Source organism: Pelobates fuscus, chromosome 6, assembly GCF_036172605.1.
Source record: "Pelobates fuscus isolate aPelFus1 chromosome 6, aPelFus1.pri, whole genome shotgun sequence".
Classification (NCBI taxonomy): domain Eukaryota; kingdom Metazoa; phylum Chordata; class Amphibia; order Anura; family Pelobatidae; genus Pelobates; species Pelobates fuscus.
The window spans coordinates 73,150,918-73,175,565 of NC_086322.1; the positions used below are offsets into that span (position 1 = coordinate 73,150,918).

The window sequence follows — 24,648 nt, forward strand, 5'->3', positions numbered from 1 at the left end:
TGTGCTCCAACCAGTGGGGCCAATAACATGGGAGAGACCCCCAATTCTGAGCCCTGACCCCAGAGATAAGATGCTCTATATGTAGACTATAAAACAGCAGAGATACATATAAGACCCTTTATATAAAGAATATAAAACAGCATAGACCTCTATTTAAGACCCTCTATATATAGACTATAACACGGCAGAGACCCCCCGATATAAGATCCTCTATATATATATTATAAACCAGCACAGTCCCCCATATAAGACGCTCTATATATGGACTTTAACATGGCGGAGACTCAGGGGCATCACTAGTGGGGTGGGGGGCTGAGGGGGCCATGGGCCTCCCTACATCATGGAGTACCCCCACTTTTGCCCCCCCCAATTGAAATTGAAGCCTGGAGCACTGAGTCTCCCTACACCAGCTGCTGCAGCAGCAGTGAACAGAGGTGGGTGGAATTCCCATGTGTGGCTAAAGGGGGCACTGTGCTGGGAGGAATTTCCTGCTGGATCACAGAGAGGAGACAGGGGAGAGACAGGGAGATGAAGCTCAACTCTGCCTGGGGGCATCCAGGCAGCTGCTGGTGTTAGTCAGTGTGTGTGGTTCAGTCTGTGTGTGTGTGTGTGTGTGGGGGGGGGGGGTGGGGGGGCTCAGTCTGTGTGTGTATGGGCCAGCGTGTGTGGGGAGGGGGGCTCAGTCTGTGTATGTATGAGGTATGTCTGTGTGTGTGTGTTGGTCAGTCCGTGTGGGGGTTCAGTCTGTGTATGTATGGGGTCAGTCTATGTGTGTGTATTGGTTAGTCTGCGTATGTATGGGGTCAGTCTGTACGTGTGTATTCGTTAGTCTGTGTGTGTGTATTGGTCAGTCTGTGTATGTGTATTGGTCAGCCTGTGTGTGTGTATTGGTCAGTCTGTGTGTGTGTATTTGTCAGTCTGTGTGTGTGTAAGGGTCAGTCTGTGTGTGTGTGTGTGTAAGGGTCAGTCTGCGTGCGTGTGTGTGTGTGTGTGGGTCAGTCTGTGTGGGGGCAGTCTTTGTGTGTGTATGGGCCAATCTGTGTGTGTGTATGGGTCTGCATAGTCTGGGAAAAAAGTCTGCATGGACTGAAACGTTGACTATTGTGTTTATCACTGTGTTTTCTTAATAAAGCAACTGATTTTTGCATATGAAAGCCATATACATCTATTCTTATGTAATGCTAATTAGTATTATTATGATTATTTATATAGCCACAACTTATTCCTCTGCACTTTACACTATTATGAAAGGGGGAAATTTAACACAATGAGACAATTACAAAATTATACAGGAACAATAGGTAGACCCATTGTACAGCGCTATGGAATTTTGCTGGCACTATATAAATAATAAAATAATAATGAGGACCCTGCTCATACGAGCTTACAGTCTAGAGGAGTGGACTATAAGGGCACTAATAATACCGCATTTTGGTTGGTATTTACTAATGTGCTTCTTCACAGTAAGTGAAATTAATGTGGTTTTGGTGTAAAATCAACTAAGTATAGTTAGCATCATGAAGGAACAGCAGATGAGTATAAATCATTGCTTTTTAATCTTTTTTGGCAGGGATCCAAATGTTATCTTGGTGACACATTCCTTAAATGTATTAACACGAAATAGTAACCAATTGTGTTTATCACTGTGTTTTCTTAATAAAGCATCACTTTGAATTTACTTTATCAAGACGCCAGAGTGCTCTCTACTAGGTATATATATATATATATATTTTGGTTGGAGATTGTGCACGGGAGCACAAAACGACTGGGAACATCGAGTGCTGGGACCTGGAAATATATATATATATATGTACATACACATATATACAAATTTTATAACTGCCTAACATGTGCCACCCCTAAATATGAATCCTGGAGACACTACTGCAGAGACCCCGATTTAAGACCCTCTATATGTAGACTATAACATAACAGACACCGATATAAGACCCCCCCCCCCTCTCTCTCTCTCTCTCTATATATATATATATACAGGGTCGGCGCTACCATAAGGCGGCCCAGGCGGCCGCCTTAGGGCGCACCGGCCCTGGGGGCGCAAAATCAGGCTGACCGGAAGCGCACTGCGCTACCCTCCAGCCGACGACCTATTGTAGCGTGGCCGAGCGCTACCAGGGTCGCAGGGGGCCCGGCCACCCCTGCGACCAGATATGTACCCACTGGGCCAGCCTCTTCCCCTGGGGGGCCCAGGAGCCGGCCACCTCAGGGCCCCCGAGACTAGCCCTGGTATCACTGGGCGTCCGGTTCTGCGGGCGCGCGAGGGAGCACTCTCCCATGTGTGCTTCCTCTTCAGCTCCCTCGCGCGCCGCATACTGATACCGGAGCCGGAAGATGACGTCATCTTCCGGCTCCGGCATCCCTATGTGGTGCGCGAGGGAGCTGAAGAGAAAGCACACATGGGAGAGTGCTCCCTCGCGCGCCCGCCAGCCAGCCAGAAATGGAAAAGATAGACGCTACCTTTCACTGCTGCAAATAGTGGTATGTGTACTGTGACCACTCAACACAAATAAGCAGTAAAATGCCTACCGGTCAGTCAGATTCCTGAAACTTTCTCCATCCAATTTTAATTTGTAATTTACACTTTGTTAGGCATCATAGTATATATTGTTCGGCTACAACCTTTAAGCTGCTGCTTTGTGTCCCACGATTATCATCTTTTTCTGTCCAATTTTCTAACTGGAAAGTTTTTTTTTTGTTTTTTTTTAGATCAGTTAAAAAATTCAGTAATAAATGTATTTATTTTTTATTCACAGTTGTAACATTAATTTATATGTATAGTATCACCATATTCTGTAATTTAGTACAATCAGAATACTGTGAGTGCTTTTGCTTTGTGATCTCATGGCAATTTTTACTTTGAACTATCACTACTTTTGTGTGTTTTGTTTTGTGTGTTTTTTGCACATAAAATGTGTGGAAGTGGTGGAGATTTGGAGAGTAATATACAAACGTATGCTCTAGATTCAAGCCAGTTTTAAATGCTTGTGTTATGTATTTTAAGGAAGTAAATTAACTATGAAAAAAAAGAATTAGCCAATAAAAAGATAAAAAATTTAAAAACCACCCCAAAACACCTAATTTAGAAACAAAATATATACAATGGAACATATCTTACTTAAGGTGTGAGACCCCCATATAAGCCCCTCTATATACAGTCTGTAAAGTAGGTGTGAGACCCCCATATAAGCCCCTCTATATACAGTCTGTATAGTAGGTGTGAGACCCCCATATTAGCCCCTCTATATACAGTCTGTATAGTAGGTGTGAGACCCCCATATTAGCCCCTCTATATACAGTCTGTATAGTAGGTGTGAGACCCCCATATAAGCCCCTCTATATACAGTCTGTATAGTAGGTGTGAGACCCCCATATAAGCCCCTCTATATACAGTCTGTATAGTAGGTGTGAGACCCCCATATAAGCCCCTCTATATACAGTCTGTATAGTAGGTGTGAGACCCCCATATAAGCCCCTCTATATACAGTCTGTATAGTAGGTGTGAGACCCCCATATAAGCCCCTCTATATACAGTCTGTATAGTAGGTGTGAGACCCCCATATAAGCCCCTCTATATACAGTCTGTATAGTAGGTGTGAGACCCCCATATTAGCCCCTCTATATACAGTCTGTATAGTAGGTGTGAGACCCCCATATTAGCCCCTCTATATACAGTCTGTATAGTAGGTGTGAGACCCCCATATAAGCCCCTCTATATACAGTCTGTATAGTAGGTGTGAGACCCCCATATAAGCCCCTCTATATACAGTCTGTATAGTAGGTGTGAGACCCCCATATAAGCCCTCTATATACAGTCTGTATAGTAGGTGTGAGACCCCCATATAAGCCCCTCTATATACAGTCTGTATAGTAGGTGTGAGACCCCCATATAAGCCCCTCTATATACAGTCTGTATAGTAGGTGTGAGACACCCATATAAGCCCCTCTATATACAGTCTGTATAGTAGGTGTGAGACACCCATATAAGCCCCTGTATATACAGTCTGTATAGTAGGTGTGAGACACCCATATAAGCCCCTCTATATACAGTCTGTATAGTAGGTGTGAGACCCCCATATAAGCCCCTCTATATACAGTCTGTATAGTAGGTGTGAGACCCTCATATAAGCCCCTCTATATACAGTCTGTATAGTAGGTGTGAGACCCCCATATAAGCCCCTCTATATACAGTCTGTATAGTAGGTTTGAGACCCCCATATAAGCCTCTCTATATACAGTCTGTATAGTAGGTGTGAGACCCCCATATAAGCCTCTCTATATACAGTCTGTATAGTAGGTGTGAGACCCCCATATAAGCCCTCTATATACAGTCTGTATAGTAGGTGTGAGACCCCCATATAAGCCCCTCTATATACAGTCTGTATAGTAGGTGTGAGACCCTCATATAAGCCCCTCTATATACAGTCTGTATAGTAGGTGTGAGACCCCCATATAAGCCCCTCTATATACAGTCTGTATAGTAGGTGTGAGACCCCCATATAAGCCCCTCTATATACAGTCTGTATAGTAGGTGTGAGACCCCCATATAAGCCCCTCTATATACAGTCTGTATAGTAGGTGTGAGACCCCCATATAAGCCCCTCTATATACAGTCTGTATAGTAGGTGTGAGACCCCCATATAAGCCCCTCTATATACAGTCTGTATAGTAGGTGTGAGACCCCCATATTAGCCCCTCTATATACAGTCTGTATAGTAGGTGTGAGACCCCCATATTAGCCCCTCTATATACAGTCTGTATAGTAGGTGTGAGACCCCCATATAAGCCCCTCTATATACAGTCTGTATAGTAGGTGTGAGACCCCCATATAAGCCCCTCTATATACAGTCTGTATAGTAGGTGTGAGACCCCCATATAAGCCCCTCTATATACAGTCTGTATAGTAGGTGTGAGACCCCCATATAAGCCCCTCTATATACAGTCTGTATAGTAGGTGTGAGACCCCCATATAAGCCCCTCTATATACAGTCTGTATAGTAGGTGTGAGACACCCATATAAGCCCCTCTATATACAGTCTGTATAGTAGGTGTGAGACACCCATATAAGCCCCTGTATATACAGTCTGTATAGTAGGTGTGAGACACCCATATAAGCCCCTCTATATACAGTCTGTATAGTAGGTGTGAGACCCCCATATAAGCCCCTCTATATACAGTCTGTATAGTAGGTGTGAGACCCTCATATAAGCCCCTCTATATACAGTCTGTATAGTAGGTGTGAGACCCCCATATAAGCCCCTCTATATACAGTCTGTATAGTAGGTTTGAGACCCCCATATAAGCCTCTCTATATACAGTCTGTATAGTAGGTGTGAGACCCCCATATAAGCCTCTCTATATACAGTCTGTATAGTAGGTGTGAGACCCCCATATAAGCCCTCTATATACAGTCTGTATAGTAGGTGTGAGACCCCCATATAAGCCCCTCTATATACAGTCTGTATAGTAGGTGTGAGACCCTCATATAAGCCCCTCTATATACAGTCTGTATAGTAGGTGTGAGACCCCCATATAAGCCCCTCTATATACAGTCTGTATAGTAGGTGTGAGACCCCCATATAAGCCCCTCTATATACAGTCTGTATAGTAGGTGTGAGACCCCCATATAAGCCCCTCTATATACAGTCTGTATAGTAGGTGTGAGACCCCCATATAAGCCCCTCTATATACAGTCTGTATAGTAGGTGTGAGACCCCCATATTAGTCCCTCTATATACAGTCTGTATAGTAGGTGTGAGACCCCCATATTAGCCCCTCTATATACAGTCTGTATAGTAGGTGTGAGACCCCCATATAAGCCCCTCTATATACAGTCTGTATAGTAGGTGTGAGAACCCCATATAAGCCCCTCTATATACAGTGTGTATAGTAGGTGTGAGACCCCTATATAAGCCCCTCTATATACAGTCTGTATAGTAGGTGTGAGACCCCCATATAAGCCCCTCTATATACAGTCTGTATAGCAGGTGTGAGACCCCCATATAAGCCCCTCTATATACAGTCTGTATAGTAGGTGTGAGACCCCCATATAAGCCCCTCTATATACAGTCTGTATAGTAGGTGTGAGACCCCCATATAAGCCCCTCTATATACAGTCTGTATAGTAGGTGTGAGACCCCCATATTAGCCCCTCTATATACAGTCTGTATAGTAGGTGTGAGACCCCCATATTAGCCCCTCTATATACAGTCTGTATAGTAGGTGTGAGACCCCCATATAAGCCCCTCTATATACAGTCTGTATAGTAGGTGTGAGACCCCCATATAAGCCCCTCTATATACAGTCTGTATAGTAGGTGTGAGACCCCCATATAAGCCCCTCTATATACAGTCTGTATAGTAGGTGTGAGACCCCCATATAAGCCCCTCGATATACAGTCTGTATAGTAGGTGTGAGACCCCCATATAAGCCCCTCTATATACAGTCTGTATAGTAGGTGTGAGACCCCCATATAAGCCCCTGTATATACAGTCTGTATAGTAGGTGTGAGACCCCCATATAAGCCCCTCTATATACAGTCTGTATAGTAGGTGTGAGACCCCCATATAAGCCCCTCTATATACAGTCTGTATAGTAGGTGTGAGAGCCTGTTGCTATAGCCGGTAGTTCCCAGGTTGGGCTCCCTGTGGGCTCATGGTGCCAGGCTCTCCCCAGCTCGGGGTATTTCCCGGCTTCCGTCTGACAGCTCTCCGAGAGAACATCCTTAACCCCTCCCACCCGAGGCCCCGCCCACAGCCGGGATTACCCTGTCATCCCCGGCTCCTCCTCCTTACTGCGGCGTCACCGCCTGCTGACGTGAGCGCGGGCACATCATCTCCGGCTCCTGTGGCGCACGAGCGAGGTACCCAGTTCTGCCAGCGGGTGGAGCGCGTGCACGCTTGCAAGTTATCCGAGTCGCGCACGCGCGCCAGTTACTCGCGTGCTCGCTCTCTCAGAGTGGTGTCTCGAGAGCTGGCAGTTGTGAGGCGGTGAGAGCCCCCCCCCCCGGTCCGGTGTGCAGAGCCCGGTCCGCCCCAGACCCTCCTCCCGCTGCCCGCCTGGGATGTAATGGTTGGAGCATCGCCGACACTGACAGTCATGAACGGCCGGGAGAGCGCGGGGATGGGGAAGAGGCGGCAGCGGCTGTGTGTGTGGAGGAAGTGGCCCGGTGTGTGTCTGGCGCTGCTCCTGGTCCTCTTACTGCTGCTCCCCCCGGCCTCGGTGTGCACGGTGTGCGAGGCGGACGGAGCCGGGCCCCGGAGGAGGAGGGAATCCACGGCACTGCTGGCAGGTAGGACACCGAGACTGGCCGCACCGTGTCTATTGGCAGCAGGGACATTATAGAACGCATTGCAGTACTGAGCCTTCACTGACCTGGCACTATAACCACTGACCTGGCACTATAACCACTGACCTGGCACTAACCACTGACCTGGCACTATAACCACTGAGCCCTGTGTGCCTTCACTGACATAGCACTATACCCACTGACACGGGACTGTAACCACTGAGCCCTGTGTGCCTTCACTGACATGGCACTGTAACCACTGAGCCCTGTGTGCCTTCACTGACATGGCACTATAACCACAGACATGGCACTATAACCACTGATCCCTGTGTGCCTTCACTGACAGCACTATAGCACTGTGTGCCTTCACTGACATAGCACTATAACCACCTCGGTAGCACTATAATTACTGAGATAGCACTATAACCAATGAGCCCAGTGTGCCAACACTAACAACTGAACCAACACGGAGTTGTTATGCCCACTGAGCTCATACTGAGCCCACGAGATAGCACTATACTCACTGGGCCCACAATGTGCCCACCAAGACTGCTCTATACCCACTGAATGTATTTCTTGCCAGCACTATACCCACTGAGCCAACGCTATGTACATCGAGCTAGCATTATACCCACTGAGCCAACGCTATGTACATAGAGCCAGCATTGTACCCACTGATACCTGTGTGCCATCCACCATGCCAGTGCTATACCCACTGCACCAACATTAAGTACTCCCAGCCAACACTATACCCACTGAAACCAAGCAGTGTACAGAGAGAGAGCACCATACCCACATTATGTACACTGATACCGCACTTACTGAGCCAGTACTGTACACACTGAGTCCACATTGTGCCCACTGAGACAGCACTGAGCCCAAACTGTGTACAGTATTCCAAGACACAGATATATACCCACTGAGACAGCACTATACCCACTGAGCCCACACTGTGCTAACCAAGCAAGCACTATACCAATACAATGCTTGCTCTATACCATAATATACCTATAGACCTCACACTGTACCTGCTCATTCTGGGTTATACCTACTGTGCCCACACTTTACCTATCAAGCTAACTGAACGTACCAACCCTCCGCCCACTGAGCTTCCTGGCGGGCTGATTATACTCATAGATCTACCTGGGGGAGAGGAGTAACACTAGAACCCTTGAGCTGTCTGTAAGGGAAGTCTCAACCTGTGAGCTACTTGTTAAGGAGAGCTCACACTGTAGCTACTGACATACCTGGGTGGAAGAACCTGTGCTGTGGCTACTGATAAATCTGACTGTGAACACTCACTCTGCACTTATCAGATTGGCTGAGAGAAATCACTCTATGGCCACCGATCAGCCCGGCAGAGAGAATTCATTCTGTGGTTATTGATTAGTCTGGCAGAGAGAAATCACTCTCTGGCCACAGATTGCTGTGGCTTAGAGAACTCACCCTATGGCCTCTGATAAACTTGATTGGGATAATTCACTCTATAGTCACTGGCTAGCCTGAATGAGAGTAATCACTCCTTTGCCACTGATTAGTCTGGCTGAGAGAGCTTTCTTTATGGCCACTGATCAGCCTTGCTCGGAGAGCTAACAATAAACCCACCAAAGAGCCTGGCAGGCACATCTTACACAATACCTTATGAACACCATGTCACTTTGAGTTTACAACATACCCATGGGTTGTGTGGCAGGGAGGCTTCAGAGTATGAATAGTATTCCTTCTGAGTTCCCAGACAGAGAGGACTTACAGTACACTCTCAGCTTTCTGTCAGTAGCACCACATACTATCTACACAGAGTTGCCTGGGTGCATTATCCTACTGAGGTGTCTGTGGCCCATACTATTTCTACAGAACAGTTTGAGTGTGCTCACACTGTATCCCAGTACACACATAATGAGGTGCCATGCTATATGGGCTTGGGATGCATTACCTTCAAATCATTGATGAATGCTTTCCTGTATTGGACTGTTTACTTGCTAATCAGCATGCAATTGCTTTCTGAGGATCATGGGTATAGTAGTTCACAAAAGAGTGCAAAGCCAATACTACGCTGTTGCCAATTCTGCTCATTAATGTTTACAGCGGTGTCTTATATTTCAATGAGTACAACATTTGTTATGTCTTTAATATGGTCCCATGGGAATGGCATTCATAGTGTGTCTGTACAACATACCAGTGAGAATGCCTATGGAATAACACATGGATGTTTAGAAATCAGATGTTTAGTTTCTGTCATAAATACAATTTACAGTTTATCAATAGTAAGGACCAGGGCCTGTAACTGTACCTATTACAGCTTTACATGAATTACAAAATAGCTTTACAAAAAAAATATATATTCTGACTATGGCTGTGAGACTGCATGTACTACTACTACAATCTTCTGGGCTATCCTGCTACCAGCCCCCCTGGCCTCTGAATCAGTAACCTGTGTGCACTGTTGCAGTGCTTCCCTGTCTTGTCTTATTGCAACACTTACAGATCTTACATTTGTTTTTATATCACTTTGCTCCTCCAATTTTATTAGCTTAATTTTGTTATGTTTTCACAGTTTAACATACTATGATGATTTGCTGTTTGGCCATCAGTAAAATTAGATTGCTTGGGATGCCTTCATGTATCACATTGTTCTTTGCTGATAAAATATGGCAATGGATCAAAATTTACTATTTCTCATTATTGTACATGTAAATTGTATTTTCTAGAAACTGTCATGCAGTTATGATTATGCAATTAACTTTACATTTACAGTCAATTGTCCATATTTGGAGAATCAATTTATCTGTAGAATTTCTCTCTCTTCCATTCTCTTCTCCATTACAATGAACAGCACAAAACCAGTTGGGGATGGTTTATCCACCAAGCCAGATCTCAAATACCACACCTGCATAATAGGAAATATGATACATTGAATGCCATAGTCAAGTCCTACACTGCTAGGTTTTCTACAAATTTCAACAGTAATGCGTAGATCTCTATTCTGTGCATTGGCTCATTATACTGGATCTGCAAAGCTCTGCAGCTACCTGCACAGAGGGCGACTGTGTACATCTGTGTCTGTTCTTACCACGCCAGCTAAATTCTTTCTTGTAAGGCAATCCCTATTTCATTTTTATAATTCTTGGTTGTAATTGTCTGCATCCTTGTGCTTGTAACGGAATGAGGAAGCTGCATGCACAGGGGCTTAAGCAAATGATTAGGTTTCAGTGAAAGCTGGAACCACATAGTAAGCATTAACCCTCTGAGTAATATTTCCTTTATGTTGCAGTATTTATAAACATAAACTCTCGTTTATGCATATAGTGTTAGATCGATGTCATTGATTGCTAACATTTCATGCATCACTAGAAAGGGTATATATGGGCTAAATACTGTGAGTAATGCATTATGTGGCCATTGTAGCATTTGGTTCAGTAAATTGGTAATTTATGAGTACACTTAAAGAATGACAACCCGCATACTAAATAATTTGCTGATATTGTTAAGACTCATTTCTGCTGTACATGGTAGGAAAATAGGAAACCACTATTTCTCATCTAGTTTTAAAAAATAATTTATTTGTCCATAATTATTTAGACTATGTCTATAAGTGTCTGCAGACGACACTTATGAAGTCTAGGGTGGGCTGCTAGTCCACTTGCACTTGCATTTTTATTACTTTAGAATCCATCTGCATGTTAGGAATTGTGGGATGTCACTCACATCATTTTGAACAGGGCAGAGGTTTTGCAGGAGGAGATGGCGATTTTCATGCAGCTTTATCTTTTAAAGGAAGATTCTGTTTTTAATATGTGGGTGTTACTTTAAGTGTAAAAGGTGGGGCCCTGAATATAATGTATTTTATATATCTAATATATAGTTTAAAAACAAAACTAAATTAGGCAAAAACAATTGGTATTTAGTTATAGTATATGATCATATATACAACATATTGTATAAGCCTGCCACAACGCCAACATACGTCCTATCCTAGAAACGTAATGCCTGCTCTTATGTGATTAACCCACTTACTTGGGAAATCCTTCATCCTTGGGCACTAAAGTGTTCACTTTCATTCTAATTTTGCAGTAAAACTGAACTGCTCTTTCCTCTAATGCAGGGTGACCAACCTGAGGCTCGCAGGCCGCATGTGGCCCGGGACCGCTGGCAGTGTGGCCCGATTGCAGTCTGGGTAGTGAGGGCAGAGCCGGACTAGTGCGGCACCTGGCAGGCAGCTCTAATCATTAAAAAAGGCATTTAAATTATTTTCCCCTCAGACTGTGACAGCCTGTGTCAGTCCAAGGGGCTTGAAGATAGAGGTGCTGGGGATTGTTGCAGCCATGTTTAGTGTGCTGCCGGCCGGAGGAAGACCCGTGAGGTTCCCTTTACAATTCTCGGCAATTCTGTGCCCAAGCCCTGATCCCCACACGCAAGTCCAGCCTCCCAAATGAAAGTCCTGCCCTCAGACACAAGTTCCACCCCCACATTCAAGCAGGAATAGTTCAAAAATTGCTCCCACAGTCTTCAGTGACAGGTAAGCTTCAGTTTGTCAGTAACTTTGTGTGTATTTGCCTGCTAGTGAGTGAGCATGTATGTTTGTCGGTGGACTTGTTTGTACTGAGTGTGCGTGTGTATGTATATATATATATGTGTGTGTGTGTGTGTGTGTGTGTGTATATATATATATATATATATCTCATGTAGTGTGTGTGAATGTACGTAATTGTGTGTATAGGTATGTAATTGTATGTGTGGGTCTGTGATTGTGTGTAGAGGTCTGTTATTGTTTGTGTATGTATGTGTGGGTCTGTGATTATGTGTGTGTGTGTATAGATCTGACTGTGTGTGTGTGTGGGTCTTTGTGTGTACATCTGTGATTGTGTGTGTGTGATTGTGTGCATAGGTCTGTGATTGTATGTGTGTCTGTGATTGTGTGTGTGTGTGTGTGCGTGTCTGTATATGTTTAGTAGATTGCTATATTTAAGGTTACCAAATTAGATAGCCATCTCACATAAGGTTATAAATAAGGAAACTATCTACCAAACAATTGAAATATCAAAATTAAGAAGAGGGGTTTTGAAGTTTTATTACATAAATTAATTATATTATAGATTTTATGTGTGACCCAAGGCAATTCCTCTGCGCTCAATGCGGCCCAGGGAAGCCAAAAGGATGGACACCTGTGCTCTAATGCACTTCCTCCTTCACGCTAAGACATGAGCAGAGATACTTCTCTCTGCTACAGAGTGAATGCCTTCATTAGTGCTGTATGTGCACCATGTCACCAGCACTGCAAGTTGTAATCTAATGTACATGCCATATACAACTCTGCATATAAAAAAACCATTTTTTATTTATTTTATTTTATATATTATAGGGTAACCAATAGTGAAATCTTACCTGGCTACTTGCCTATGCAAAGATATCTAATGTGACCATTCAGCTTTGAAGCTTTAATATCAGAGCTGATGTTTATGTCCAACAATAAAGAATTTCCAAAACCAGATAAATTCCTAGTTAGAAGTTCTCTTTAAATGTGAGACTGCAGGGGCATGATCTGTACACCAAAACTGCTCCATTAAGTTAAAGTTGTTTGGTGCCTGTAGTGTCACTTTAATGGTAAATAGCGTAAAGTTCTGATTATAAAGAGGGTACAGGTCTAAAAGTAAAATCACCATCACCATACTCCTTATGCACGAACCCTATCAGCTTTTCTTTTAATATTGCACATGTTAAGAGTATCTTTAAAAAGAGAATGTTGCTACTTTATCGCATAGTGATGGTAGTAAGAAAAGAGGTGATCCTCCAACAAGTGCTGTATTGTACCCTGAAGATGGTGTCATCATCTTTTAACATAACATATTGGAAAGCCGTAAAAAATAAAAAAATGCTATTCTGGTCTCACAAGATGTTTTCCAACATGCATATTTTATATACTAGTGATCTATGTTGATGTGGGGGATAAAAAAGGAATAATTGAAGCGCCAAGTTAAAGAATATACACAATTTTCTTATGATTGCTGCAAAAACATATAATTTGACCTCTATAGTAGCAATAAAAGTCTATGCTTTGTTTTCTTATTCAAGTTTGCCCCACAACTGTAAACAGAATATAAATTGCATTTGCTGTTCCCTTGAGACAAATTATGGAAGGAAACCTCTGTTTCTATGTTTACACATGAGGTGCTACCTTTATTGAAAGAAGGAAGTATTGCATTTTTTTTTTTTTTTTTTTTGCTCAAAGCGAGGCTTTTCTTTTCTTTAGGTTGAACATACACTCTTAGAAATTTGACATGCAAAGGTCTAAATAATAGGTGCATGAAAAGACATCTGAAGGCTGATAAGCCCCAATTCTTTAAATTGTAGGAGGAAAGGTGTGTCATGTTTCATAGAACAATGATGTTCTCATGTTGCAAGTTGTGTTTTGAAACAGGCTGAAAAAGCTATTATGGTGAATGTGTTTATGAAACTGCTGGAAAGGACCGTTGCCTTTCCCTGTGTTTAAACTTGATGAAATACTCATGTAGACATCTTATTTGAAATTCAAACACAGTCAAAAGATATCATAAGACAAAGTAGTTGCTACTTAGTCTTATGGTAAAAAGGTTGACAAAGGGCGGTGCTTCTTCTCCACCAGGTTTTATTAATTCCTAGTCGTCACTATTAGTAGCTGTAAGAAACTAATGCAAAGAGCCAAAATCTAAAAGCGCAATAATCTTAAACAACCTTCATGTAAATAATTAATAAACTAGAATTCCACCTAATGTGCAAGGTGCCAAAATAGAATAAAAAATGCTATAGTATTTGAATTCTTCTATATTTCTTGTAATGCTATAGAGTTACAGATCGTCCATGAAATGTTAATGGTGTTTTAGTCCCAGTATATATAGTGTTCCCCTAAGACTGATTTGTACCACACATACTCATAGGGCGGTATGTTACAGAATGGTGAGAGCTGTGTAAAATTGTGGAGTCACTCACCAACATTGGAGCCTTAGATGTGATTAGTGGTCCTTTTACAACACTCTTTCAGGTGTGTTAAACATTTGCAGTGATGATCAGTATTCCAAGGCCCAGGGTACCAGTGGTGAGGGCAGGACTCCCACCCAGGAAACCCAGCCACAGCAGATGACAAAAGTTGTTTGAATAAGGAAAAAAAAAAATCTTTTAATAAGTCAATTCCTTAAAGATTCCAGAGAAGGATACAAATATATTGCCTGCAGGTAAACAAATCTCTTGTCTGAAACTTGTTTCACCAGTAACTTGTTTCTTTAATCAATATGCATCAATTTCCCAGTCCCTTCTTAACTATGCAGCTAAATTGGAGGTTTTTAATTAGCTATCTGACTTGCCTTCTGATCTTGTGTTTACAGCTCCAGCGAATTTCCATTTCCATATTCCAAGTGAATGCTTATGCGTTCCAACCCTCATTTCAGTTCTAAAGTCTCTAAGTTTCTAAACTCTTTGGTATATTCACCCAGCTTTTCGATCTCCTCCTTAATTTGGACATCTATTCGATAACTTTAGATTCGATATTACTTGTTATATGTATATAGTCATTCAATGCTGTGGAAATCGGGCTGCTTCTGTGAAGGTCTTTGTGGTATCCTCCATAGATGACATAAACATTGTTGTGTGAGAGTACGGATGATGCGCCAAGAGCAGAAGAAAGAAAATGGTGGTGCTTGCAGCGGAGAGCTTCACGTAACTATTGCTACCTTTCAGTGCATCTCCAGACTTCTGCACCCCAAACAAGAATGTCTTTTAACTCTTGTAGTATCTGTATAGCTATCCTTAGCTGTTTTGTATACTGTAAAGTTAACTACTGAGCTATTAAACAATCCTTTCCTATACTTTAAGCTGAAGTAGATATTTTTATAAATTTTAAACCTAGGTCTAGACAATTTACTACAAGCATTATGGCTCTGTAGTGCATAGAATTGCAGCCATCTACATGAAATGAACTACATAACCTTGGCCAAGGCTATTCCAGTTACTCAACTTTGCAAACTGATACGCTTTACTTCAGGACTTTTTTTTTTTTTTTAAACATAGATGTGTAGTCCTGTTAGACTTAAAGTACTTTCTTTTATGATTGTATCAAAGTGGATGTAAGCCAGCAATGTACGTAGACCGTACTGTGTATTTTGTAATCAATGGATTTATCTAATCTAGATTCCTCCAGATTGAGTCACGATTTTGTTCAAATGTGTAGCTATAAACAATTTGGCAAATTAGAACATTTTAGAAATGTATATACTTGAACGTTGCATTTGTGTACTTGTTTTAATTAAACTGCAGATGTTTTAAGTATCTAGATGGTAAGTTACAGAGCTTCACCTGATACCAGTTTTGCAATTCTTTGAGTTTTTTTGTATTAATTACTGCTACAGGAAGGGGAGAGCACATCCTGCTGCAGAGACACAATGTCTTTTCTATATTGGATGTCTGACAAAGTGGCCTTGAATGTTTCTGTTGTATCTTCCTGCGTGCAGCACCTGTTAACCCATTAGTGACTGAAGTTTTTCCACAGATTCTGTACGTTTGTGAATGAGGCATTTTTAAAACTTCTAATGTGTTTTTTTTTTTTTTTTCTTTTTCTACAGTTGCACAACTTTCATAAGTGTTCCTATATATAATTATCAAAGGATAAACTGAACTTTGCACCTAGGATCATTTTAACACTTTTCATGTTACCATTTTCACCTCTAGCCTAATTTTGTAGTCAGAACACACAAGTACAATATGTTTTATGTGGATATTGTCATTTTGATGTGCATCTTCTCCTTTCCTTCCCGAAGCAAACTAAGGTGCTTTAAAAGTCTGGATTTATAGGGTCCAGTTGGAAAGGTCTCCTAATATTGCTTACCAGTGATGCTTTGTACACGATCACCATACTGATCAGAAATGATCTTTAAGACAGCATATAATTGGGCAGAAAATAAATCTGCATAGCAACATGCCAAAAAAAATGTAACGCAGGGCTCGACAAATCCCAGGTCGCCATGGCTACCAGGAAATTTGTCCTGGAGCCTGTTTAGCCCCTGAGGTAACTGGCTGCCTGAGATTGGAGCCGGGCAGTTGGCTAACGCAGTGCTGAGGCAGGCAGGCAAATGGTTGGCTCATTGAGTCAGGACACAAGCGGCTAAAAGAGGGAGGCGGACTGCGGGTGGCTGAATGAGTGAGGCGGCGAGGGAGCTGTAATTTCCCTGCTCTGCTCCTTTGAGCGCCCTCCAGTGATGCCGGGAGCCGGAATATGACGTAATTCCAGCACCCGGCTCACTAAACAGCACTCTAGGGAGCAGAGAGATGACAGCAGCCCAACTGGACCCTAGCAAAAGCTAATCCACTCCAGCTTTCCCAAAGGTAGGAAGGCTGGGTGAATTTAAAATAATAAAATTAATGATTTGTGAGTGTGAAATCAATGTGTGTGTGTCTCTGTCTGTGAAGGAGTGCGTGTCACTCACAGACAGACACACACTCACAAACTGTCTGTGTCTGTCAGTGAGTGTCTATGTTTAGGTGACCTGCCCCCCTCCAATCACATGGGAAAGGTTACCCTTTTTCCCACGCCATTCTGGTGACGCCGCGTCTGGCCCAACCTCAATGGCTGAGATCATTAATTTTGATGATCTCAGCGAATCCAATGCTTCCCCATAGAAAACCATTAGCAGACTATTGCTCATGTGCGGCAAAACGCCATGCTTAGCAATCAACTTCTCCTAATAGAGATGCATTGAATCAATGCATCCTTATAGGGAGCATTAATGTAGGTGCTGCACACTGTGCAGCACTGACCCGGGAAGCACTTCTAGAGGCCCTCTGAGTGACTGTCACTAGAGGTGTTGCCAGACAGCAATGTAAACCCTGTCTTTAGTCTGAAAAGTCAGTGTTTACATTGAAAAGCGTGCAGGGACAATAAACTACACAACAGGGATCGACCGATATGGATTTTTTAGAGCAGATACCGATAATCTGTGAACTTTCAGGCCGATAGCCGATAACTTGCCGATATTCTGTGCGTTTACCATTTTGAAAAAATAAACGATTTTCTAAAGGTAAATGCGTGTTTAGACAGGGGAGCTGTGTGTATTTGTGTAGTGCGTATATAATGAATGCAGGGTGTGTTTGTGTAGTGTGTGTATAGGTAATGCAGTGACTGTGTAGTGTGTGTGTATATAATGAATGCAGGGTGTGTTTGTGTAGTGTGTGTGTATATAATGTAGTGTGTGGTGTGTAAAGTGAATGCAGTGTGTGTGTGTAGTGTGCATGAAGAGAATGCAGTGTGTTTGTATAGTGTGTGTGTATCTAATGAATGCAGAGTGTGTGTGTTTGTATAGTTTGTGTATATAATGCATACAGTGTGTGTGTGTGTATAATGCAGAGTATGTAGTATGTGCATTATATACACACTACACACACACTGTGCATTATATACACACACTACACACACTGCATTATATACACACTACACACACTGTGCATTATATACACACTACACACACTGTGCATTATATACACACACTACACACACTGTGCATTATATACACACTACACACACACTGTGCATTATATAGACACTATATATACACACATTACACGCACACTACATTATATACGCACTTCATTATATACACACACTACACACTGCTTTATATACAGAGTGTGTAGTGTGTGTGTTCCTGAATTTGTGTAAAATGGGAGGGAGAAAGGCATTTTTAATGTTTTATTTAAATTTTTTGGCCCCCCTCCCTGTTGGTTACCTGGCCAGGGAGGGGGGCTATGACAGTCCCTGGTGGTCAGGTGGCATGGATGTGCAGTGGGGGGCCGCCAGCAAGCTGTGACTTACCTTTCCAGCAGCTCCCTTCTGCTCCCTGTGTAAATCTTGCGGCCTGTGTGCCACGCGGAGCGTTGCCATGGTAACCCATGGCAATGCTTTGCGGCCGTGGGACTTGATAATCGGTCAATCCCTACTACACAACAGCTACATTAAACTGTAGTGGTTCCGGTGCCTATGGTGTCCCTTTAAGAATTGTATTTTTGACGTTTAAAATTCTGACTCCTAGATTTCAAGCAAATTTGTGAAGCCCTGATGTAACGCACTTATATTTGGATCTTTTTCATAATTACTAATAATTAACATGTCTATAATTTGTCTAACATTACAAAGTAACTAGAGAGAAGAATTGGAAGGACATGTCTTAATTCTTCCAGTACTAATTTAGATTTAAAAATGGGTACAATGTCAAATAGTATTTCGAAGAGGTGAGCTAATTCTAAATATAGAACCGCATAATTCATTTGTGGACAATTTCAAGGGTGCTAATCGCACACTTTTTGAATTTACTTTATTTATTAGAATGTGGTTTAGTCTTGAGGCTAGTAACTATTATGGTACAAAGTATTGCAAAGCTCTCAGTATATGCCCAGTACAAAATGAACAAAAGTTAGGAGTGAGAAAGTTAATTGGGTCTGACATGTTCTCTATTTCACAAATCCATGTTTATATTAATCATGATGTTGTTGTAAGTCTATTCTTGAATATTATTGTTTAATAGCCCTTAAATATTTTTTATGCAGCATAGAAGCCATGTTGAAAGGCCTGGAGTTTATAAACTGAACTTTTGATCCCTTTTAAAATATGGGCTTCTTAACCCCTTAAGGACTGTTTTTGCGATGTTCTACATTAAGGACCAGAGCGGTTTTAACACTTTTGTGGTGTTTGTGTTTAGCTGTAATTTTCCGCTCTCTCATTTACTGTTCCCATACAAGTTATATATTGTTTTTTTCGGGACAAGAAGGGCTTTCTTTACATACCATTATTTGTATCATGTCATATATTATACTTTAAAAAAAAAAAAAAAAAATGGTGAAAAATTTAAAAAAAAAATAAGTTTTTGGACTTTTACTTGAAAAGTATTTTACTTATTTACAAAAGCTAATGAAAAAAAAACTGCTAAATAGATTAAAAATGTTGTCCTGAGTTTAAACCCACCCAGTGCTGACATGCTTTTTTGCAAGTTATAGGGCTATAAATACAAGTAGGAAATTGCTGTTTCAATATATATGTTTTACATTTATCAATAGTGACTTTGTAACACTGTTATCTGTCATAAATCCCCGAATCACACCCCACATGTACATATTTTTTTAAAGAAGACACTCCATATTGAATACCCTGGGTTATGTCCAGTCTTTTATAGTAGCCACTTAGTCACAAACATGGGCCAAAGTTAGCATTTATATTTGTGTGTTAAAAATGCAAGAAACGCTAACTTTGGCCAGTGTTTGTGACTAAGTGGCTACTAAAAAAGGCTGAACATACCCCATTTGTAATACCTTGGGTTGTCTTCTTTTGCAAATGGTATGCCTTCATGGGGGTAATTCTCATTCCATGGCTACCATACGCTCTTAAAGGCAACATAACCAATCTGACAAATTTCAATAAAAAAAGAAAAAAGTAAAATCAAGCCTTATATTTGACCCTGTAACTTTCAAAAACAATATAAAACCTCTACATGTGGGGTACTGTTATACTCAGGAGAATTCGTTGAACACAAACATTAGTGTTTCAGAACAGTAAAATGTATCACAGCAATAATATCATCAGTAGTGCCGTTTGTGTGTGAAAATGCAAAAAACTTCATTTTCACTGACAATATCATTGCTGTGATATGTTTTACTGTTTTGAAAAACTAATATTTGTGTTCAGCGAAGTCTCCCGAGTAAAACAGTACCCCCCCATGTACAGGTTTTAGGGTGTCATAGAAAGTTACAAGGTTAAACATAGTACTAGCAAATTAAATTCTCTGGACTTTCGGCCTGGGTTGTCAGGCAGGTCCCTCAAATTGCAGTCAATAAAATTACTTAATTATGTAAAAATATTACATAAATATGCACGTAGAATTTAAATATTTATACATATTCATGTATTTGAGGTCTACGTGTATATTTATGAAATTATTTATATAATTATGTACATGGACATATGTATATTTCGTATTATTATTTATTTATATATATCTATCTATCTATCTATCTATCTATATCTATATCATATCATTCTAAGTGTATTTTGATATAAATATATATTAATATCAAAATACCGTTATAACAAATTATATACGTAAATATGCGTGAATGTATTATGTTAGCGAGTATGGGCGTTTGTTTGTCAAAGTCCCTGCCACAGGGAACATGGAATGGAACACAATTTCAGTGATTTAGTACATTAAATCAATTTATTTATGCTGTAATTAGTGTTATGTTGGCAAATTTTTGCAACAATAGAATCTGTTTAGTGACATTTTTACCCATCTACCTTTACTACACATCCTCAAATTCTACAGAAAACTCCTGCAGATCTGCACAGTGCAAAAACGAACAGCCCAACATCATGATATATATACTGATCAGCCACAACATTAAAACCACTGACAGGTGGAGTGAATAACAGAAATTATATTGTTACAATGGTACTTTTTAAGGGGTGAGATGTTTAAGGCAGCAAGTGAACAATCAATTCTTGAATTTCATGCATTGGAAGCAGGAAAATGAGCAAGCAAAAAGAGTGACTTTGACAGGTGCCAAATTGACAACTGGGTCAGAGCACCTCCAAAATGTAAAGTCTTGTGGGGTGTTCCCAGTATGCAGTGATTAGTACCTACCAAAAGTGGTGAAAGGAAGGTCAACCAGTGACTTGCTGTCAGGGTCATGGGCTGCAAAGGCTCAGAAAGACAGCCAGATTTAAATGTTGCTGTTTCTAAAAAAAAAAAAAAAAAAAAAAAAAAAAAATCCCAATGTTTGACATTGCAGGGTTTAAAAAGACAGGGCCTCTGCACTAAGCCCACTTCATTGAGATGAAGTGGTTTGAGTGACTTTAGTGTCCCTTTAACCATAACAAATGTTACAAAAATGTATATTTTGTCACCTATAACCACGTAAATAGATTTAGATGCATATTGTATGATACATTCAATAAATCAGGAAAAACTATTTATTTTGAAACATTTTCCTTTAGCTACATAAATTTATATAATTTTTTTTGTGGTATTTTCTAATTCTTATAGTAGTTTTTCATATGTTTCATATATTAGTTATGAATAGCTTGAATAAACACAAAATATATAAAAATTGCTTAGTGCAAATAGACACAGACATGCTAAAGCAGGCTGCGACACTGAAGGTTAAGACTGTGTGTGTGTGTGTAGACATTTTTCTGTTTTAAAATTACTTGTTGGTGGTCTGATAGAATAAATACTGATCATGCATGTGTAGTTTTATTTTGCAGAGTAATTCATTAAGATCTTTTTTAAGTATTATGATGAGTAGGCTGTATGTGGGAACACTTGCCATCTGCTTATTCCATTAAGCCCCCTTCTATTGGCACAGCACGTTTCACAATATTTGATATCTTACTCTAGTTGCTGAATTTTAAAGCGTCTTCTGTAATTTATGATTAGTTAAACTATTCTTGCTCTTTTTGCCACCAAAGTAAAGTTTTTAGTTTCAAAGACCCAATCGCCAAACCTTCTTGAAACATAAATTGTTGCTGTTTTGTTTTGATTTTTTTTCTCTTAGGCCTTTTCTGGTGTATAGAAATACTAAGGCAGCAGCTTTTAAGAAAAAATAAATAAACAAATCTTTAGCTAAAACACAAGTTACATAATACATCAGTGAATGCTTTAAATAATGTGCCCATTAAATGATTACTGTGTCAGTTTTGCCGTTCTAGTTGTAAGGGGCATGCTTCTGAACGTGTAGGGTACTGTAGAGCCAAAATTGCTACATTTTCTCTACAAAACCGCATGCTAGGATATTTGATATTTTACAGAATATATGCATAGGCAAATTAAAAGATAACGGTCATTGATTTTTGTAATATCCTTGTATAATCTGTTTTAATATACCAAGTCTTAATATTTCATATTGTTATTCATGAATATTCAGTTTTTTAAAGAAATAATAGTCTCACTTGCTGGTTGTCCTGGTAAATGCTCACTATTTTGCAACTTAACAGCACATAATTTTAAAAAGCAACTGGCTGTTGCAGCATAATGAGAATTGGACGGGATAATGGACAGTCAGACCCAAAGTGCATACAGGTGGCCTTAAGGGAGAGTAGGAAAAGTAGGCAAGTAATGTTTTCAGAAATTTCTATATATGTGAATTGAGTATATTCTTTTTTTTTTTTATTTATGTATTTTTTTTTTAAGCACCATTTGTCTGATAAATAACCTGAGCAATTTGAGTAGCCTACTGCAGGAACAGAAGGGTATGAAAGTAAATGGCTGTCACATCAGCTGAAAATGACAAATGTAATGCAGTTCTTGCACTGTTGGAACTTTTTTTTTTTTACATTTTTTATTCTGGTTTGTTTTTTCAATTTTGAAGTGGTAGTGTAACAGTCAAACTGTATCGTGCATCTTTGTGCATATATATTATTTGCAACTTAGTATCAGTTTCAGTGGTATCAGTAGTACAGTTCTGGAGTTTATATTTAGTAGTTTAGCCAATATAGACACATTGAATAATGCAATCTGTGGATGTTTCCGTTATACAGATGTAGTCCCTTTGTGGCTCAGAGGCAAAATGCACTCCAAATCCCAAATGCTAATACTTTAAATGTCTATCTGTGCCAATTGTCTGTTTTCTCTCCCTCATCTGAAATTGCCTTATTCTTACCTTCTATGTGTAGAGCCCCCACTGTTTTTATCTTACAGGAAAAATAGAAGTAAAGTAAGAAGCTGTGTGTGACTGAAGATTAAACCGCACCATTCAGTGACTGACAGATACCCTCACAGAGATTAGGCCAGAGTAGTGTAACCAGTAACCATCATGGATTAATGATGTTACATGGGCAGCCTGCACCTCTAAGTTACTCCATGAATAATGAAAAGTTTAGTTTTAAAGTAGAGCACTTCTGTCATGATTCACACAATTTTATTCAATTTAAAAGTTACGTTGAGTTCCATCTAAACCAGCAATATTGCTAGCAAATATATGTAGATTGGAAGGGAAAACCTATTGGGAAAAATAGGTGCCTCCTCCACCTTGTCAGCATTTTGGCATACACCTCTGTGCAGAAGAATTGACTGCCAGGGAGAACAGTTGAAACCTCCTATAGTCTGTTCTCCTGCTCACTGGCAATAATTGTCCCCAAGCAATGTAAATCATCTGCATGCTAATTAATATATTCATGGCATCTTAAGAGAATTTTAGTGAAAGTGAACTTGGTAACCTTTATTGTCATATGATAAATCTCTGAAAAAAAGCACACTGTCCCTGTAAATGTTTAGATTTTCAGGTACTGTTTAGGAACAGATTAACACTTGCCTAGCTTTGCTGCTCTGTGATCTTGTCAGTTGAAGCTTTTTGAAAAAAGCGTTCATACTTCTGCATCATTATATCAACTTATACCAGGTTTAAACAGTATTCATTGGCTGAGAATGTCAGCTGATGGCTTTCAGCAACTGAAGACGGTGTAAACATAGCAATAATTTAGAATTAAGACCTTTTTGTTTTATCAAACGGGAAGAACCGCGGGCACACAAGACAGTAAGGCAAGCGTCAAGCCATTTGTAGATTTCTCAGATTACTGGCAGGTTGTGCCTGGGGATTCCTGAAGTTATAACTGCTATAGCATGCTATAGTTATGATGCCTAGAGTGTCCCTTTAATATTGTAATTGCACTTGGGCGTTGTGTATTTTTGTCTTTTAACTGAAATTAATAAACTTAGAGTTTTAGGTGGGGATCAACAGTAATACTTTTGCCATGTCACTTTTACAAAAATCATAATCTAAAAGTTTGGCAGCCAATTGAAATTGTCTTTTGAACAACTGGTCTTGAATCCCATTTCTAAATGCATGCAGTTCCTCTCTGTTTATGGACAAGTTAATATAGGCAATTTATCTCTTGTAAATTGTGTGTCTCACTGCCTCAACAGAAAAGCAGTTAGAATTCCATTTGATATTTCTCTATTCCAAACAAAAAGAAAAATTACTGATACATGTGTGTGAATGTGTAACTCGGCATATCTCTGTATGTGCAGCATTTCAAGTTTTTTTTTTTTTTTTAAATTCTTTAATTCAGAGAAAAGGCAGTGTTTACATTGCCCCCCTAGGGACACCTCCAGTGGCCGCTCCTCAGATGGCCACTGGGGGTGCATTCTGGGGCAGTGCTGCACATCATCAAGCTTGATGACCTCGCTGTGGGCACAATTCGTTGCAATGTGGCCACTTACCTGGTGCTGAAGAAAGTCTTTTTTTTTTTTTTTTCTTTCATTTTTTTTTTTGAGCAGCATGTGGATGCATAATTTAAACTTACTAAGGATCACATCAAGCACTAAAATATATTTGTTTAA

General features: G+C 40.4%; 1 protein-coding gene across 2 annotated transcripts in view; it reads left to right on the forward strand.

Annotated features, from left to right (window-relative positions):
* Positions 1 to 6,869: 6,869 nt before the first annotated feature.
* The window catches only part of STIM2 (stromal interaction molecule 2), a 101,127-nt gene continuing 83,348 nt past the window's right edge, over positions 6,870 to 24,648 (forward strand). Inside the window, exon 1 of one of the 2 annotated variants that reach the window (XM_063457854.1) lies at positions 6,870 to 7,306. In XM_063457854.1, the coding sequence (XP_063313924.1) occupies positions 7,084 to 7,306 (223 nt within the window). In that variant the 5' untranslated portion in view covers positions 6,870 to 7,083. The remainder of the gene's footprint in view (positions 7,307 to 24,648) is intronic. The other variant, XM_063457853.1, reaches the window with a different exon arrangement.